The 19,166-nt window shown below is 44.3% G+C and overlaps 1 protein-coding gene across 4 annotated transcripts in view; it reads left to right on the top strand.

The window, feature by feature from the left end:
* LOC118317472 overlaps nt 1–18,783 on the top strand; it is a 35,533-nt gene extending 16,750 nt beyond the window's left edge. Inside the window, exons 1-9 of one of the 4 annotated variants that reach the window (XM_035646202.2) lie at nt 5,800–5,940; nt 6,253–6,373; nt 7,888–7,942; nt 8,101–8,188; nt 8,375–8,802; nt 9,181–9,345; nt 9,741–9,902; nt 12,109–12,243; nt 14,995–18,783. In XM_035646202.2, coding sequence (XP_035502095.2) covers nt 7,940–7,942; nt 8,101–8,188; nt 8,375–8,802; nt 9,181–9,345; nt 9,741–9,902; nt 12,109–12,243; nt 14,995–15,570 — 1,557 coding nt within the window. In that variant the 5' untranslated portion in view covers nt 5,800–5,940; nt 6,253–6,373; nt 7,888–7,939 and the 3' untranslated portion in view covers nt 15,571–18,783. Of the gene's footprint in view, nt 1–5,726; nt 5,941–6,252; nt 6,374–7,887; nt 7,943–8,097; nt 8,189–8,374; nt 8,803–9,180; nt 9,346–9,740; nt 9,903–12,108; nt 12,244–14,994 lie in introns of those variants that run through there. The other 3 variants (XM_035646201.2, XM_035646200.2, XM_035646199.2) reach the window with 3 other exon arrangements.
* Nucleotides 18,784–19,166: the final 383 nt, after the last annotated feature.

The following is a 19,166-nucleotide window of genomic DNA, read 5'->3' as shown; positions in this document are numbered from 1 at the left end:
GTCCTTATAATTTAAGTAATACAAATGATACAGCTTCAAAAGGCATGATTACATTTAAAAATGTTATTCAGATACAACCCAACACTTGTCACTTAATCATTTAGGATGTTTGCAGGAAGCTTTGAGCAGAGTCTAAATCATAATTCTCCTCGGTTACGAGATTACAATATTGCTGGAACACGAAAAATTGAGCAGGTTATGTTCACTTGATCTGTTATGTGACCACTTGTTACAGGTCACTTTAGGACAGGCACTAAATTGCAAACTGAATTTCCCAAGTGTCAGTACAAGGTCTATCTCCTCAGAGTGTGTGTGCGCTTGTGTGCGTGTGTGTGTTTGTGTGTGCGTGCGTGTGTGCGTGCGTGTGTGTTTGAGGCTTAGAGATATAGGCATTGCAGTTGATGGCAAAAAAATATCAGAGGGTTAAGCTGTAACCTCCCCTCCCACCGCTGCTGCCTCCCACTGCCTCTCTTGCTCGCCCTTCTTTCTTCTGACGCCCCATCGCTCCGTGTCTGTCATGTGCACAGAGCAGCGACGTCCCACCGAGCCGCAGATTGCCATGGACATGATGTGATTCCACGTCTGCTCTCGGCTGTAATGCGCCGCGGCCCAGGGCCTCTGATGAACTCGCCTCGCGATGTTCGGAAGACATGTCCTCTACTCTCCCCTCTTTCTTTTCTGCTATTGCCATTTATATGTCTCCCTCACTGATTCTGTGTGCATCGATGAGCGATCATCAAATAGCGAGCGTGATTGATTTGATTCGCAGGCGGAGCGTTCAAAGGGCAGACATGCTTTACTGGTTGATATAGGTTACAGGTCAGTGCTGAAGGGGTGACGTTGCCTGTAAATTATGTCTTGGTTGTTTGAAGTCTGTAAAGTGGGAAGTGTTGAGTAGATTTAATACATTTATTGAGCAAGAGTGGTGCTACACACACACACACACACACACCGTTTACTCCATTGTTGCGCTTGATAATAATCACTTAGTTGGATTTGCCCTAATGTGATGACAGAGACTGAAAGCTGCGTTCAGGAACATGACAGGGACATATCGGCCTTGTGAATCTCATGACTACAATTAGGAAAATTGCATGGGTGCTGGCCTTGTTAATCCAATGTTGAGAGGGAAAATAGGTTTTTTGGGGTGTGTGTGTGTGGGGTAGGGGGGGTATCTTTGTGTATTGCAATGAAAAGTGCTCTATAAATGAAATTTATTATTATTATTATCATTATTATTGCGTTCAGGTAGCTTTGAGTGGGAGATGCGAGGGACAGATACCATGCACCTAAGTTTGAATCTGAATCGGAGAAGTGGGCGGCTCTCAGGTGAGGATGGACAGAAGGTCATACCTGTTGAATACAGACAGTGGATCAGTGTCTCACTTAACCCAAATCATACATACAGTATTGCACATAAATGCGTAATTAGCAGGTTCTGAATTAACCGTCTACTACATCTCTGCCTCTATAAGGTTATCCAAAGGAGATGAATGGAAGTCCAGTTGTGCCACCCAAGTAAAAATGTAGTGTACATAGAGTCATTCTCTTCTCAACACAGCTGAAGTTACAACACCTTTAACCTGAGGAATTTAAACCTATTGCGATGTTTCTTTCTTTCAGTCATTGTAGACGAGGGCATCGGCAAAAAGTCTATATTGCATTTGTTGTAGGTATACTACATGTAGGCCTGTATGCAGCCACAATACTTGATACCAGTTGTTAGTATCAGTTACAGCATTAATCAAATAAATACCTGTGACAATCCGACATGTAACTGTAGATGTAAATGTCATCCCTGAAGCAGAACTGAAATCAGGTAACGCTTATTTTAAACCACGAAAAAAACAAAAACCTCTCACATTTGAAGTAGTGCTGCGATCCACGGGAGCCCAGTAAGATATTTTTACTAAGCATTTATAAAACAGCCTCCTGTTTATAGAATCCTTGCTTGAATCAAACACACAGACGTTCACTCGTCTGCACAAGACAAACCAGTGTGTTCTCAGGGTCTGTTGACTAGCAGAAAAAAACTTTGGATTTGATCTACGAGTTGCAAGGACGGACAATTGTGACGGCAGCAAGCACAAAAAAAATTCAAACGAATTTGGTTCTGTTCAAGCCAAGAGCAGAAAAACTAAAGCATAAACCTCTGGTTATCTCAACAACAGTATTTCAGTTCACATGAAAATCCATTTCATGACTGGAATTAGAGACTATAATTAGCTTTTATTGAGCAGATATTGCACACACACACACACACACACACACACACACACAAAGAGGCTGCCGAGCGTGTTAGACGCCCAGTTATCAGTGCATCCATTTTACTCTTGATTGTGTAATCCTGTTGTCAGGTTTTCGACAGTCTGCTGTTTCATGCTGGTGTCGGTCTGTGCTTCGTGCGTTTGTGTGATCTCAGGAGACGTGCAGAGGAAACCTTCCACCCCGTGGTCGCGCTGCACCGCTGCATCCTGCTCTGCCCGTTCTGCTGCCTGCATCCGCCCCTTCGCGTGTCTCCGTGCAGCTCTCGCTTTTGACCTCATTATCACCATCATTACCATCAGTAATAGTGGCTGCACCTTAATCATCATCATCTTCACTGACCTCTTTATTCTAATAGGGCTATCACCGCCGTCGTCATCATTCTCAATATGCTGTTATTGTTACCGTCATCATTTTTTACTCATAATGCTCTGAAATGAAGACAGATGCAGATCAGAGCGCTCTCGCAAGCCTGACTGTGTGTCACATGCTGCAGGGGGTGTTGACGTGCCTCTCCTCTTCCCCAGTCCAGTTCACCACTTGTAAGCTTCGCGCACTGTTCAGCACGCCGCTAGACATGTGCGCTCCCATCTTGCAGAAGCGAGCCCCTGTGTGTGTGTGTGTGTGTGTGTGTGTGTGTGTGTGTCTGTGTGTGTGTGTGTGTGTGTGTGTGTGTGTGTGTGTGTGTGTGTGTGTGTGTGTGTGTGTGTGTGTGTGTGTGTGTGTGTGTGTGTGTGTGTGTGTGTGTGTGTGTGTGTGTGTGTGTGTGTGTGTGTGTGTGTGTTTCTCCCCTGAATATTTCAGAAGGGGGCTGACAAAATGCAGGCAGAAACAGACCGCTGATGACCTCCTTCTCTTCGCCTCCTGCCCCTTTTCTCTCTCTCTCTCTCTCTCTCTCTCTCCCCCCTTTCCTCTGAGCTCATCGCACATTCTCCCATGCTTCCCCGCTATGTCTCGTCTTCAGCGAAGATTTCTTCATCTTCCCAGTCTCATCACTCCCTTTTCTCTCCTCCCTCCCTCCCTCCACCGTTCACACCCTCCCCTCTTTGTTCCTCCTCCGTGTTTTAAGTGTGCTCCCCTCTTTCTCCTTCTTCCCCCCATATTTTCTTGCATCTTCACCCTTCTGTCTGTCCTTTCATCCCACCCATTCGCTCCCATGTCTCTTCACTCCGGTGCTACCCTTCCCTTTCATTCACCCTCTCTCCCGCTTGTTTTCTCTCCCTCTCAGCGGCGCTGTGCTCTGCCTGCCTGCTGCCTGCCTGTCTGTCTATTCCATAAAGGGCTGTCTGAGTCCTCTGCTCCGCTAATTCATTCGCTGTGCATCGCCTCACATATCTGCAGGGTCAGGCAGACAGACAGACAGAGGGAGAGGAGGAGAGGAGAACTGGAGGAAGAGAGAGCGAGAGGGACCAAGAAAAGAGGACATGGAGAGAGAGAAAAAAAAAAGATGCAGTTTTATCTGCAAGAAACAGAAAGCCACAGCCAGATCCTGTGGTGGTATATTCCAGAGTCTCCTCTCTCTCTCACACACACATACGATATATACAGTAGCTTGCCATGGCCTCCTTCTGCTCTCCGCCTGCTTTGTCATTTGGATCCCTGATGTTCAGCTTTTTCCTCTAATCTAATATTTTAACCACATTGCTGCCATTGTCTCAGCAATGTAAGAATGCGCAGCATGTGCAGTGTATTCATGTGTGCATTGTTGTGCCTCTGGGAAATGTGCAGAGAAGTGAGGGCAAGCACCGACAACCTCTCCCATTCCAAATGTCTTGTGCTAATACTTCAGTTATCGTGAACATACTTAGTACCCGAAGCTACACATCGACTGGTCAAGTGACATTTTGGAGGCTATGCTCCAGGAGCCTTTTGCAGCAGCTCTTTGTAAGTTCAAACTTACCCTGTTCTTCTAGTATAAATGTTTACTCGGTGAAGATTCACGCGTCAACGAATTAAAAGTGGTCGCACTTCACCTACCAGTTCTTGTGCAGGGATTGATTTAGTTGTCGCTAAATGTTTACACCCAGTACATAACTTATGGGATATATGACCATTAATAATATGAAATAGGAAGATATTACATTTCATTTCACTGAATCACCACAGCATACCTCAATTTATAAACATACCAACCAGTTATTTCCCACTAATTCTAATCTGCACATTTACTGCTTGTAATGTAATTCATACCTATATTTACAAAAGACTTGTGGTCGTTGGGTTGAAGATTGTGATGCTGCCTTGACTTGGACCAGGATATAGCCTAGATGTATTGCAGCAAACCTACACAAAGATTTACACAAAAACCTATGAATTTATTTATGAATATATACTGCATCCCATTCCTGGACTCAGCAATAATTCAACAGATGTGGGCAAAGTCTAGAAATCCTGTACTTACATTTTTCCTGAAATTTACAAATACTTCAAATGAAATTAAAATATTCACTTTGTTGTATAGTATAATTTCCAGAAAAATATGAAAACAACATTATGTTCGGCTGGCGGGCTATAGTTTAAAGCGGTAAGCCAGCTTCTTTATGACAATGAGACGAGATGATTTTGAACTTTAAAGAAGCTTAAACAATACTTAGAGACTGGGTATGGGTTGATTAGAATATCTTTTTGGACAGAGGCAGAGCTTCTCATCTCACTTTCAGGCTGAAATGAAAAAAAAAGGTTATTACCCACAATTCCTCCTTTAAACAATAGCAGCACATAATATTTTTTGAGCTTTTGAGTTTTTTTTAACACGCGATAAAGATTTCACCCCTGTGATTCTACTTCAAGTAGAATATGAATCTGTTTAAACTCATATAGGAACATGTGCAAAAGTGTCCTCAAAGATAACTTTTTTAAAGTGATAGTGCTACTGTGGTTGCAGAAAATCCTTTACTACAGAACGCACCACTGTCTAAAAATTGGAACTCTTGTTGTGAGAGTGTTTCATCTGTGTGATCTGAAATTGTTCTGCCTGGAAATGAACTGTAACAGCAGTGGATCTGATCCTTCCCTCAATGAGAGACTGCTTTTTTTTCCTGTTAAACTAACAGCCAAATCTCTCTGGCTAGTCAAACACATGTTTGCGGTATCGTTAGATCTTTTATTAACCAAAAAAACGAAGGAGTGTGATGAAAGCTTTTTTGGCGTGCCGTGCTGGCTGCTTTGTAAGGTGTTCTATTTTCTGTGCATTATTCTCTGAGTGAGTCAAAAATAGAAACTGATATGTCAGAATGAGACGGTGACAAAAAGCCAGAGGCAAACCAAGCACATGCACGCACACACACACACACACATGCACGCACGCGCACACACAATCACACACACACACACACACACACACACACACACATACACTTCCTCACCTCGCTCTCTGCAGCATTTCTTCAGTTTGCTCTTATCTCTCATGTCACTCAAATGTTGTATCTTTTTCTTTTCGTTCTCTTCCCTTATCTCTGCAGGTTTTCCTGAGCAGTCGGTCTGTGTGGCAGAGTTTTTGCTCGAGTGGAAGTGAGTGAGTGAGTGAGTGAGTGAGTGAGTGGGTGTCATGGATGAAAGCGGAGCAAATGCCGATGACCCTCTCTACCAGAACTTGCTTCTCCTGGGAGCCATTGCAGCAGCGTCTGCCTTTGTGGTCACCATCCTTATTGTCCTCGTTTGCGTTGGCTGCCAAAGGTAAGAGGACGCTCACGTGACTTGAAATGTGCAAAAAAAAAGTATAAGGGGCAGAGTGAAATAAGAAAAGAGAACAGACAGAGTTTTATCACTTCTGCTGCCAGCTTTCAATGCCCTCCCACATCGCTCTCATCATCTACTTTTTTCTTTTATGTCTCCCTCTCTCTACTTCTTCTGAACTCGTCTCCTCCCGGCTTTCTCTCTTCCCTCCATCCGTCCTCTCCGTCTCTTTTATCCCCTGCTCCGAGCAGAGTGGCAGTAATGAATGTTAATGGGTTGCGAGTGTCAGATCAGATGAAATGATGTTTACAGGACACTGAGGAGACAGGCCAGAGTCAGAGCAGCCTCACGTCACCCCTCTTTAAGCAGACTCCTCAGCAGGCAGAAGCAGTGGAACACCCCGCAGTTTAAAGAGGATCAGACTCTGAGCCAGGCAAGAGCAATGGCACAGCCCTTTTCTTTCTTTTTTTTCGCACACAAACCTCAGGGACCAATCAGAGGCAGCACTGTGGCTTTGTTGCCATGGGATACACAGATAAGGATGTAGAGAAACGCAATGGCAAACCAGCTCGTGTCATAGAAATAAAAACCACACCATTGTTGAGATGTAAAGAATTACATTTTATTTTTGCTCCCGACTGGATGTCGGCAATGTTGAGGAGCCGGGTGTTCAGTAGATCACCTGTTCGACTTCATTTTGTCGTGTACTAATGACATAGATCCTGGACAGAGAGAGACCTGGTACTATTGATTTAAAATAAACCCAGCGCTTGTTCTTTTTTCGTTGCCAAGGCTCACGGGAGATTTTAGTCTTAAAATTACAACATAATTGTTGCCCTCATTTATACATCCTCATGTCTCCGAGCACATCTTCCTTGTAGCCACATTTTTTTCCAATTTTTTTATCATGTTAACTCTTTTTTGTTCTGTTGTGTTTCATCTTTTATTTATTTATAACAACATTATACTTGTACATCAATTTTCAATGTTTGGGCTCAGTGCAGTTCATATATGACCTGGATATCACTTTGTGCCTAAGCTTGCAGAGTAAATCAAATGTATTATTATTATTATCATTATTATTATTTTATATTTTTACCTGACCCACTATCCTGTATCGTGTTATTCTTAACATCTCCATGGTGAGCTCTCTTCACCTTCCCATGGTGCCTCTGGGGTGGGATGGCCATATGTTGGTACGAATGGAGTTCCGGCTCACTAGAGGAGACAATAGCTAGCTGCAGTAACATGGAGCTGACACACAACTGACCTTGGTACTTTTTATGTTCAGATAAATATCAAACAACTCAAATGTTGAGGTGATGGCAGCATTTGTGTGCAATTGTTTTGCCGCCTTGCAAGCCAGGAACGCTATTTATTGCTGCGTTGTGTTTTGCGGCTCAGCAGTAAGATCTCACACTTCATGTGATGCAGATCCTCGCCCTCCAAAGTGAGAGAAGAGAGAACAGTTCTCACACCTGCACACAGGAGCTTTTGTCTTCTTGCTTCATCGCGTCGCTCTCGCACCATATCAACAGTTTCCTATGGCTACAGCCACCTCCAGGGATCCACAGCTATCCACAGCACTAGTGAAGATACATTTCTTTTTGCTCAAGACTAATACCAGAGGATTGTAAACTAAAACAGCAAAGGGAATTAACGTGAAGGAAACTACAACATAATAAATGTGCGTTTTCTTGGTCTTATTATGAAAATAACTAGAAGAAGGGGAAAGAAAAGTTTCTCAGTGAGGGCCATCATCCGCTTTGGCTAAGAAACCCTACTCACGCTCCTCTCACTGTTCGACTGGGTTCTTGTTATCTAGCAAGGACATTTATGCCCTTGCCAAAGTTGGGTGCTGATAGTATCTATGTGCTGTGTGTGTGTGTGTGTTCTCTCTCTGTCCACTGGCTCCCGTTGACCTTCCTCACTTTGTTGTTGTGTCAGAAAAAGCAAGAGCAAGCACCCCCCAGCCGGAGAGAAAGGGACATCTGTAAATATGGTGAGACATGCTTTTGTTTTTCCCTCTCTTCTCCTTCCTCCCTCCCTCCCTCCCTCCCCCTCTCCATCTCCCCCTGCTCTCTCGTGTATACAGATGATCATGCGTGTGTTTGCATGTTTTATTCCTGTGTTAACGTGTCCATTTGTGTGAGCCAGCAGGGCACACTCCGGCATCCGAAGCTGAACTCCATGAGCAAATCTGACACCAGGCTGCACGAGATCAATCGTTTTCCCTGCAATGGAAACTGTAAGTGAGGACTGACAGTTTGTATATGGCAATAAGATAAGAGTTAAGATAAGAGAGGTACTTTATTGATCCCAATCTGGGAAATTCCAGAATATACGATAAACAACCCCTACGCCGTTACAGCATGTCAGTCTGGTCCCCTCTATCATTTGCTCTCTTTCCCTCCTCCTCTCCCTCTCTCTGCAGCTGTTGGTAAGAGCCGTCCGGCCAGTATGGACCTCCTGCTCCTCCACAGTCGGTGCTCCCAGACGGACCTGAGGCCCTCCCATGGGCGACAGCTTCCCCAGATCCCCACCAGTCCCCAGGGATCTGCCCAGGGGGAGGGAGGGGAAACAGGAGGAGAAGGGGGAGGAGGAGGAGGAGGAGGAGGGGCAGGAGGAGGGGAGGCCAGAGACCACATGTACACCGAGGTGGGCCTGCGCAACAACCCAACCCCGACCCACTGCCTGGACGACGGCCTGTACGAAAGTGTGGGCATCCGGGAAGGGGACGCGGGCCCCAAGGTGCCCTCTGCCCCGCCACCCACATCAGCCAACTCTCCAGCTATCATCAGAGCTGCCCAAAGCCCGCCTGCTCATGCCAATGGAGCCCGTAACGGAAACGGGCAAGGGAACGTATGTCTATACCCACTGATCCAAAACTTACATTATGCTTTTAAATCTAGTGCATCACATGGAAAAAACTGGATACACCCAGTGAATCCTCGACACATGTTTTACACATGCCTGCTGAGGAAATTATCACCTGCAGATGCAGTCATGAGATTAATATAACGGCTATAACTATTTTTTTTTGCTTGTAGATGATATGTAAGCTGTTTACATAGGTCTAAAGTGCAGGAGCTGCAGCTCTGCCGTTGGATGACATTGGCTTGGCCTCGTTCAGGCTGCTTTGCAACCGTGGCTTCAGTGTTTCCTTGTTCATGGAAATTAGTAAACGTGTGACAGTAGGTTGTTTGTAGCTGACATGTAACCTTGTGTGTTTCCTCACAGGGTGGCAGAGGGAACGGCAGGGGAAACGGCACCATTAATGGTCCGATGACCGGAAGAGGTAATGGGGCGAGCGGGATTAACAGGTCCCCTCTGTCTTCTGTTAACTCCCTTGCCATTCAGGATCCGACTGCAGCCGAGTACGCCTCCATACGGAAGTTCAGAAAGGTAATTTTTAAACATAAGTTTGTATCGCTAGTTCAACAAAAAATTATCAATAACATCAGTGGATTTTTAAACACTTCTGAAAGTTTTCTGATTTGATTTGATGGAAAGTTTTGGATGTTTATCTCTCATGCTATGTGACCATGTCTATGGTTACTAAAATAGGTGTGTCTGTCTCAAGAAGAGTAGTGGGCTGTGGAGTGATATGATCAGCTGTAGTTAAAAAGCCAGAGAGAGTAGTTAGGCTATTTGATTTTGTATATACTTTTCAAACTTTGCAAAGATATTAAGAAAAATTACAGGTCTAAAACACTCTGAGAAATCCAAAAAGATGTCACCATGTGGACTTTTTGCTGCGTATATATACAATGTTTTCACTGGTGCCTCAATATCTGAAGGTTGACAAGACAAACAGGAAGGAAAATAACGGGGCCGACAGCCAGTCAGACAGCCAGTCGAGTGTGAGTGATTCACCCTCCGCTGCTCCTCCTCCGCTGCATCGCAGTCAGGAGTTTCCACGCAAGCCGCTGGAGCCGTTCCACCTGCACTCCTTCCCAAAGGTACGGGAATCATCGGTTCAATATGCTCCCTATCAACCGTGGGCACTGTGCGTTATTACCGAACCATCCGCCTTTCCAAAGTGAAGGCCTGCCAGATCCCCACCAGAGGGAGCTGTCCACAAACAAACCGCTCTTAATGAATCCACCGTGAGGGTTTATACTATTTTAGTAAATTGATGTCTTCATATCAAATTTTATAATTTTACCATAAACTTATACTTCATTATGATAATGTATTATCATTGTGTGTGCGAGTGAACATAATCTTTTGTTTGCAATAGAATACTAACCAAATTGAATCAAATCATATATAGCACTTTGCTTACAAATAATATCACACAAAGTGCTTACAGAATAAAACAAAAAATTTAAAATTAAAACGTCCCTTTTTTTACGATTTTGTCTTTTATTTGAATGTTTTATTCAAATAACTGTTGTGTGTGGGGGTGAGTATAGAAACAGTTAATGCCACAGATTAGGGCTGTAGGGAAACAGTGGGACAATGCTCGGATAGTGATCAGCCTTTCCTACGGGTTTGCTGGCACACACATACATCTGTTTTTCCCTACGTGTGTGTGTGTGTGTGTGTGTGTGTGTGTGTGGTTTTCGAGTGTTTGTCTTTTCTGTTAGTGATTTAAAAGGAGATTGATATGGTTTTTTCAAAACAAATTTTACTTTAGCTGTTAGCCCCCGGTCGTTGACCTGCAAGTTGAATCTTGTGCATGTGAAATCCTTGATAGTGTAGTTAATGTGCATTTTTTCAGACTTTAGTGTGGCCAGAGCAGAGAGTGGAAGGATGTATTATGTAAGAGCTTGGCAGGCTTCCAAGCTCTGTGTGTGTGTGTGTGTGTATGTATGTGTGTGTGCCTGTGTGCCTCTGTGTGCTTGTGTGCTTGTGTGTGTGTGTGTGTGTGCGTGTGTGTGCGTGCGTGCATGTTTGCGTGCGTGTTTGTGTGCGTGTTTGCGTGCGTGTGCGTGCGTGTGTGTTCCTGTTGAATCTATCAGTCAGTCTATCTAGTAACAGGTAGCCAGCAGCCAGTGTTGGGATAAATAATGGTCACATACTGAAGCCATTTACTCTGTGCCGGCTTCCATTACTCCCCCGCACTGCACAGGGGGAGATTATGAACGGTGAATCATCCTGGGGGTCGCATGTGCACATGCCACTTCGTGCTTTCAAATTGGTTTCTAATTGGCCCTGATCAGCAGCAGTGATAGAAATTCAACTATAGAGCAGTTCATTCTGTGGTTATTGTTTCGCGACAACCCAGCCAGGTTTCTTTTGTTCCTCAGAAAAGGATCACACATTAACTGCTATTAAGCAGACAGAAAGATGTTGATACAATACAAAGATCTTTTACAAAAAATCTTGCTAAAATTACCTCTACCCACAGCAGTAATTGATGGTTATGTTGTAGCAGCGTTCCCTCTATGTCGGTGGGTCTGTAATCTGAATGGATTTGTGTAAAAACCTTTAGGAAACATCCATCACTCGGTGAGGAGAAACTAATAAACTCTTAGTGAAAATTCAATAACCAAGCAGGCATTCCTTGAAACTTGCAAAGCGCGAGCCAATGACCGATCTGTTGTGGTTACACTTGACTTAATAGTGACAGAAACGTAAAGCTGTGGCACCAGAGGATAGGAAATGTCAGCTGTATCTGATTCCAGCCAGGAGCTGGTTCCAGAGCAGATGCCAGCTGAAGAGACAGTTTTCCAACGCCCACTCTCTGGTGCGGTCGTTCGGATCATGACATGAAAGCCGCCCTTGGAGAGCACATGCGAAGCGAGGAAAAAAATCCAGATCATTGGGACAATTTTACCTTGTTTGGTGGTTGATTTTGATCACAGCAGCACTGACCAAATGTGATTCAAAACAGTCCTCGTTATTCTCAAAGAGCAAGTGTATCATCGTCCACGCGGACATGAGCTCTGACCTTCAAAACAAATGCACTCATCCTTTCTCTCGAACACGAACACGTAATAACACATGCTGTGCAACATGGCCACTGTTAAAATTTCGAGCAAACATGGCAAATCAAGACATTTGCTGCCTCAACAGATTTTAGGGCAAACTTGGATTGAAAAAAAACCCAAACAAACACACAGTGAAGCACGGCACAGTGTTATTACGTGTAATAATACCATGTTTTAAAGATTTCGCCATGATAATTGCAAAAATTGCTCGATTGATTTTGTTCACCAGGAGGCGGTGTTCATGGGCAACGGGGAGCAGTACATCTGGAAGCCTCCAGAAGATGAAGACATCATCACCTTGCACGCCCCTCCACCCCGTGGAGAGAGCGGACAGGGGCACCCGTCTCCCCCAACTGCAAAGGAGGTAGTTTACGTGTGTGTGTGTGTGTGTGTGTGTGTGTGTGTGTGTGTGTGTGTGTGTGTGTGTGTGTGTGTGTGTGTGTGTGTGTGTGTGTGTGTGTGTGTGTGTGTGTGTGACAGACAGACAAACAGACTGGACAGGTCTCTGATTTTTGACTGCTGTGTTAACTGAGCAGGGTGCACATTTAATTGGGCATGCCGTCACACCACCACTGACCTGTGACCTGTGACCTGCGACCTGCCTGTCATATGAGGATTTTGCTTGCAGACAGAGGTTTTGTTACATTGGTCCAGCACTCCCAACATTTGTTTGCGTTTGACTGAGCTTCATTTTCATCTTCAGCCTCATTTTTCCACAGAAAAAAAACAAAACTGCTCACAGTTTCTGATTGTAAAGTTATATTAAAAGATCATCTAGACGAGGGGGGGATTTATTGTTTCTATTCGGAAGCATGTAGGAGTCAAGTAAAGAAGCGGTCCTGACTAGTTTTAAGCGGCTGGCAACTTTCCTGTTTAAAGCCAGTATTGAGCCAAAAAGTTGGGAGGCTGTTGTTTGTGGAGATTAAGGGGTTAACTCTCTGCTGTTTGGCTCAAGAGTTAAACTCCTCCTCTGCAAGTCAGACTGGTACAGAGAGCAGCTGGCCTTGACTGCTTTCTGCAATCGCTCTCTCTCTCTTTCGATTTATTTTGATTCCCTTACTAACTTTTTTTTCTCCTTTTTAAACTTTTCCCCCCTCCCTTAGTTGCTGTGTTTTTCCACTGGATAGTTTGTTGTTGCCCTAACATGCCCATATACTTTGTATCCTCTGGAGGTTGTCAGTTGCAGCCGTCAAAAGGTGTTGAGTTTCCACTCCCACCTAAATCTCCTCCTCTCCTCTGGCGCTCTCTCTCTCCCTCTGCGCCACTCCCTCTGTGGCTATTAGGAGGCGCTGCCCTCCCCGACCAATCACGTTGCGCAAAGCATGTCTTGCCAGATGAATATCAACTGTTCGCAGACCTTTTGGAAACTTGCACCATATTTGCTATTCATAAGGTTGATCACACTGAGCTGCATACTGTTGCATTTCCATAGATCATGGCTGTATGCAGAAAAATGTAAATAATGACTTTACAAAGCCTTGGTCTGGACAGAGAGCTACAGCAGCATCAGCAGAGACTTAACAGAAAGGAGCGCAGGCTGAGGGGAGGAGAAAAGAAAACATACAATGCACAGGCTTCCTCAACAGCTGCAGCCCAGTTTTGAAATCCCCAGCATCTTGTGACTTCCTTCCTCTGCTGCACAGAGCTGCAGATACTGTGTGCTACAAATGCACTCACACACAAATGCGCGCACACACACAAACACACAAACACACATGCACATTGTGTGCACATACTTGTAGCATACGCCAGGGTTTCTGTTTATCCAAAAAGGTCACACAAGAGATTGGCGGGGGCAGGATATCTTGTGTCGCTTGAGATTTGTCATAGATGGAAAGAAAGGGAGATTTTTCACAATTAAAAGTCAGTGTTTTTTTACTCTGATCATATTTCCTCATGTTATATTTCTCTAATGTAAGATGCATAATATTAAACCACCATGAAAGCAAAGGCAAGGTGAGGACACCAACACAGAAAGAGTTTTGTCCATTGTCTGTGTGCTCTCAGGTTTCAGGTTTTTTTGGAGCAGTACAAAAACAAGCTTAAGCTGCTGCTTTTGCGCATGTGTGTGTGTGTGTGTGTGTGTGGGTGTGGGTGTGTGCGGGAGAGAGAGCTAGAGGGAGAGAGATTGCATAGCTAGTGTTTCTCAGGGCCACTAGAGCAGAGCTGCTAGTGTGGGTGTGAACAAGCAAGGTAAACATGACCGTGTCCCACAATCCTCTGCTCTTGTGCTCCCCTTGTGGAATTTTGACACAGAAATGCCAGAGGTCACGGCACTGGTTTAGCCGAATTCCAGAGAAGAGCTCACACATGCCTTTGTGGCTGCTGGCTTCCATGAGTCCTGGATATCAACTCTTACACACTTCACATATTGCATTTCCAGACACATGCATGCACCAGCAGTAAACACTGTCACAAAAAAACCCACTCAAAGCAAATGAGATGTGAGCAAAGTCCGTTAATGAACAACACTGAGAAGGGTTTTTTTTTTTTTTTTTCTTTTTTTTCAGCGAGCTGGCTGTCGTCCAGATCTTTCACACCATACATACCCTGCTGTTCTCTTGCCAAAGCAGTTGTGGTGAAATTTTAACAGGTCCGTCCAGTGCAAAGCTAACTTTGTCTCTCTGCCTAGACCTCAGCGGACTGATAACACAGTTTACTCTGTCTTATCCTAACCCGTCAAAATAGGTCATGTTACAGCACAAGGCGAGCTCTGTCAACACATGTGCAAACTACCGTGCACACCCGCACAATCCATGCTCGCACAGGAAATTAGCAGTATCATATGTTTGCTCTCATGTTCACATATTGTGCTTTTATATCTGGTATACATGCAGACAAAAGTGCACACAAACTTAAATATAGAAAGTGTGCATATAGGCTACTCTCAGCTAACTCGGAAACTATAGACCTGAAGGTTGGGAAACGGTGATACAGTGTCTGGTTGTTTAAATCCCAGCACAGTATAGCATGTGTCGACTGTATCAGCTGTGATTGTAGACATTCACTTATAGAAACCAGGCCATAAACTGTCACCCATAGACTGTAGGATAGTACTGTAGTTCAGTGGCTTTAACTGACAACGTACCCTCTCTCGCCCTGTGTTTTTTCTCAGATTGCAGACACTTACTCCATCGTGTGTAAATCCCAGAAGAAGAAACCCCCCATGGAAAACAACGGAGCAAAGACCCTCCCACGCTCCTTTGGTGGAGAGAGGGGAAACGCGGGTTCCCGGGGCCGAGGCAGAGGAGTCCAGAGCCAGGCTCGTTCCCAGGAGGAGCCCTGCTTTGAGTCAGGAGGTGACAGGTCTTGGTCCACATGCGTGATGGCCGAGTCTGACCCTGCATACGCTACCATCGACACCCACCGGAAACGTGAGCAGGGGGGAACCAATAACAGCATAGCTGGGGGTAGTGCCACGCTGAAGAGAAAGAAGCAGGCGCCGCCGCAGCAGCAACAGCAGCAGCAACAACTGCCACAGCCACAGCCACAGCCACAGCCACAGCCACAGCAAGCAGCACCAGCGGCACCTCAGGGCTCAGGACCCCCCGCCCCGCCTGTAAGAGGCCTGCCTGGTGGGGAAAACTTCTATGAGACCATCAGCGATGTGAAACAAGGGGCCAACAGCGCCAGCACCACCACCATCTTCACCTTCAATGACGGGATGGAGATGTACGTCACCGGCCTGTAGCTGGCTGGTCAGAATGGCACGTCCCAGTTCACTGGCCAGCAAGTGGCTGTACATAGATACAAGGCCTTCTGTAGACAAACAACATGAGGATCCATTTTTGTGTTGACATCAGGTACAAACAGGGTCTTAATCCAGGTTCAGACTTCCCTTGATTGGTCTGCACTTCAGAACCAGCCTAAGCCTAGTCCAGCCCAAATATGGACCAAATACATCTCAACAAAGAAAAAAAAAGAAAAGAAAACTGAAATATACTGTACATCTTCAACCTCCAGTGTCACTGACCATATTCACCCGTCATCATTTTCCATAATATCTTTATTTTTATATGAACACTGTACTCTTTAAGGAGTATGTGGAGTAACTCACAACCCAAGGGAAGAAAACACACTTAAATATATATATATATAACAAAAGAAATGTGCATGCATTGTGCAAACTCAAACGCACCTGAAAATAGACAGTAGTAGCAAGGAACCTGGTTGTATTAGGAGTATAAGGAGTACAATGTTAGCTATTGTCACCCATATATGCGCGCACACACACACACCCACGCGCCTCATCTTGGAGGGACTTATTTAATATACTGTAAGCAGATGGATGTTACAGAGATTTGCAGTGCTTAGCTCTCACTAAGCAAACATCTGAAACAGGTTCTCTGTGCACACTGGCCTATTGCCTGGCAGACTGCGTTGTGGTGCTTTGTTTAAATTTTCAGTCCTCCTTAAGCACAGAAGCAAGCCAAGGCTATTATCCCTGTTTCAAAAATTACCATCAATGTGCCCAATAGGTATTAGCATTAAACAACAGCCTTCATGATAACTATAAAAAAAAAAGTTTCTCTTTTCTCTAATTTTCACATAAATTATGCGATTAATTAACAATTCACTCTCAGATTTGATAAACATCTGTAGCCAGAAGCATGATGACACGCCCCAACACACCCCCACGAAGATACACTCATACTTGGCAGAGTCATGCGGAGTTCAGTGATCAGGTCAGGGGCATCGAATGGGTTGTACACAAATCTCCCAAGAGTGATAAGGGTAACAGATTTCACAATGTGAGATGTTTACTGTATTACTGGGATGAAATGAGAATATGAGGGACAAAAAAAAGAGGAAGCGAAAGAGTGTCCAAAATAACACGGGGCGGTTCATCCCGTGCAGTTAATATGTCAAGTCTTCTGGGCTGTGCAAGCATCTGATTTTATGACGATTTCAATTTTGCAGCTGCAGGATTGGTTTGCTTAATTGTGCATTAGTGTGCTTTTTAACGGGTCTTTCCAAAAGACAGTGGTGATTAGCTTCCCTGGGTTCAAGACAAAACCAGAGTGCCCCACATCTCACCAGACTTGAGTCTGACGGTTGAAATAGCAACAGAAGACTTTGGGCTCCAAGAAAAATAAAGAGCTGGGCACAAAAATGACCAGCGAGTGTCCTTTGGCAGGTTGCCCCTCGCCCTCTCCCCACCCTCGTCGCCAGCCACTGCACTGAGTTTTCTTCCATTGTAAACAATGTCTTTCCCATATAGCTTTGGGGAACATTGCAACAGAGAGAACAGAGGAAGAAAACAAAACATCAGAGCCTTAATAAATGGGCATAAAGATAAGAGGCGAAGAGGGATACAAACTGCTCACATTATACTGAGCTTGCTGAGACAACCATGAGAAAACAAAGAGAAAACGGGTTTAAAAATGTTCTAACATATGTTCTTAAATGCTACGGTATTAGAAAGTATGTACAAATAATTGCACTCTGTATTTTATGCACTGTTTTATTTTTTCTTACCTACTGACAATACCATTGGTTAAATAGCTCATGCCATTGCCATAAAAACAGTATGTTTATGTTGTCGGTGCAATTTTTTTCTGCTTGATCAAAAAAGTGCATGCTTTGATATATGGAGATGAAAACAAATATTGTGGTACTTAATTGATCTCTTGTTCGTTTTGATCTTTTCTGTTGTACTTTTTTGCCATGTGATGCAAAGCAGCGTTCAGTTTTGTTTTTATTCCAAAGCAACAACTCGGATGAGGAGGAGAGAAGAGAAATAGGAATGATAGGGAGAAACCACTGAGAGTTTAGGGCCGAGCGTTGTTTATCCTCCCCTCTAGGGGTAGCGAGACAGAGGGATGGAGTTGGGGGAGGGAGATGAAGAAGAGCTGGTGTAGAGCTGGATGAGGATGACTGCAAATGGACGTGGATCTAAGGGACGCTCCTCTTCCCGATATGTTTGTGTGCATGCACACGCACACGAGCAGGCACAGACACACACACACACACACACACACACTGCAACATTGAGCCATGTGCGTTTTGCAGTTTTTGGGAGCAGGCGCATTTTGCTTCCACTTGTTCCCCCTTGCATACACTCCCTCCCCCAGCTGTGTTCATCCTCCAGTAACCAACACAGACCTCTCTCTTTTCTCTGCTTCACCTCGCTCCCTTGCTGTGCAGGGGAGGGGCCTTTGATGTCCAGTTCTGAGAGACTCTGGGAGTGATATGGCATGGGGGCTTGGGGGGGGGGGGCAGAGGCTGTAGGTCAGGCCAACCCCAGTCTGATATCAATGATGCACCAATGGCTCAAACTACTGTCTGACATGAGAAATGGCGAACAGCTGAGACGCTTAACAAGCTCTGCTGGGGCTACCTTTAGACAATGCTGGCTGGAAATCACTATCACACTTAATCCTTCTCCTCCAGCTGTCACTTTATGTGTCACAGTTTCTTTATCCTAAGAGAAAGCACTGATCTGATATATTTTTTGTTGAACACTGTTCCACACTGATCGAGGCAGATGTTCATTGCACAAACAAAATACAGTATGATGATGTAAATGTGTAAAATACTCTGTTGCTGTTCTGATGTTGTTCCAATGTAACATACAGTATACAGTATACTTGTTGAAAAAAAAAGATGGTTATCACAGACACATTGTACTTTGTGGATGCAAAATGTTCCATGCTCTCCATGCAGATACAGATGCTGTTGTTAATTGTCTTCAGATATAATTATGGGCCAATACTGCTGTGACAGCTGTAGCCAATGTTGTATGTTCTTTAAGCACAGGGTTTAGTCTAAAAAATAGTTAATATAATAAAAAAATATAGTGACAGTGCAGATATGCAAAAGATTGTAATGTTTTATATTAACCTTCATAAAATATTAAAGTGAGTTTTTACTTTTCTAATAAAGTGGCACATTATAAAGCGTCTTTGTCTGTACTGTTATTACTTGGCACAGGGTATCAAGCTAGGCGACACAACAGTGTCAGTTGTTCGATCTTTACAGCAGTCTCACAGTAATAACTGTGGCGTAAAATAAATTATGTTTGCAGTAATGTGCGTTTGTGTAAAATTAAGCAATAAACCATAAGGGGCTGGGCTCTGTAGGCATTTTACACACAGGCTAGATTGACAGACATTGAGATGTCTGCAACAACTGAAACAAAAAGAAAACAAATGCCAATATACTGCATTTTGTAATTATAAAATAAGTTCAATGTCAATTTATTCCATGTTACTACCTTTGACTAATTCTAGGTTAAAGTATTATAATAGTATAGTAAGTATGCAAATACCCTCTCCGAATTGTATT

Source organism: Scophthalmus maximus, chromosome 3 (assembly GCF_022379125.1).
Source record: "Scophthalmus maximus strain ysfricsl-2021 chromosome 3, ASM2237912v1, whole genome shotgun sequence".
In the NCBI taxonomy this organism is placed as follows: domain Eukaryota; kingdom Metazoa; phylum Chordata; class Actinopteri; order Pleuronectiformes; family Scophthalmidae; genus Scophthalmus; species Scophthalmus maximus.
Note: the sequence above shows the minus strand (reverse complement) of the source record. Positions and strands in the feature narration are given on the sequence as shown.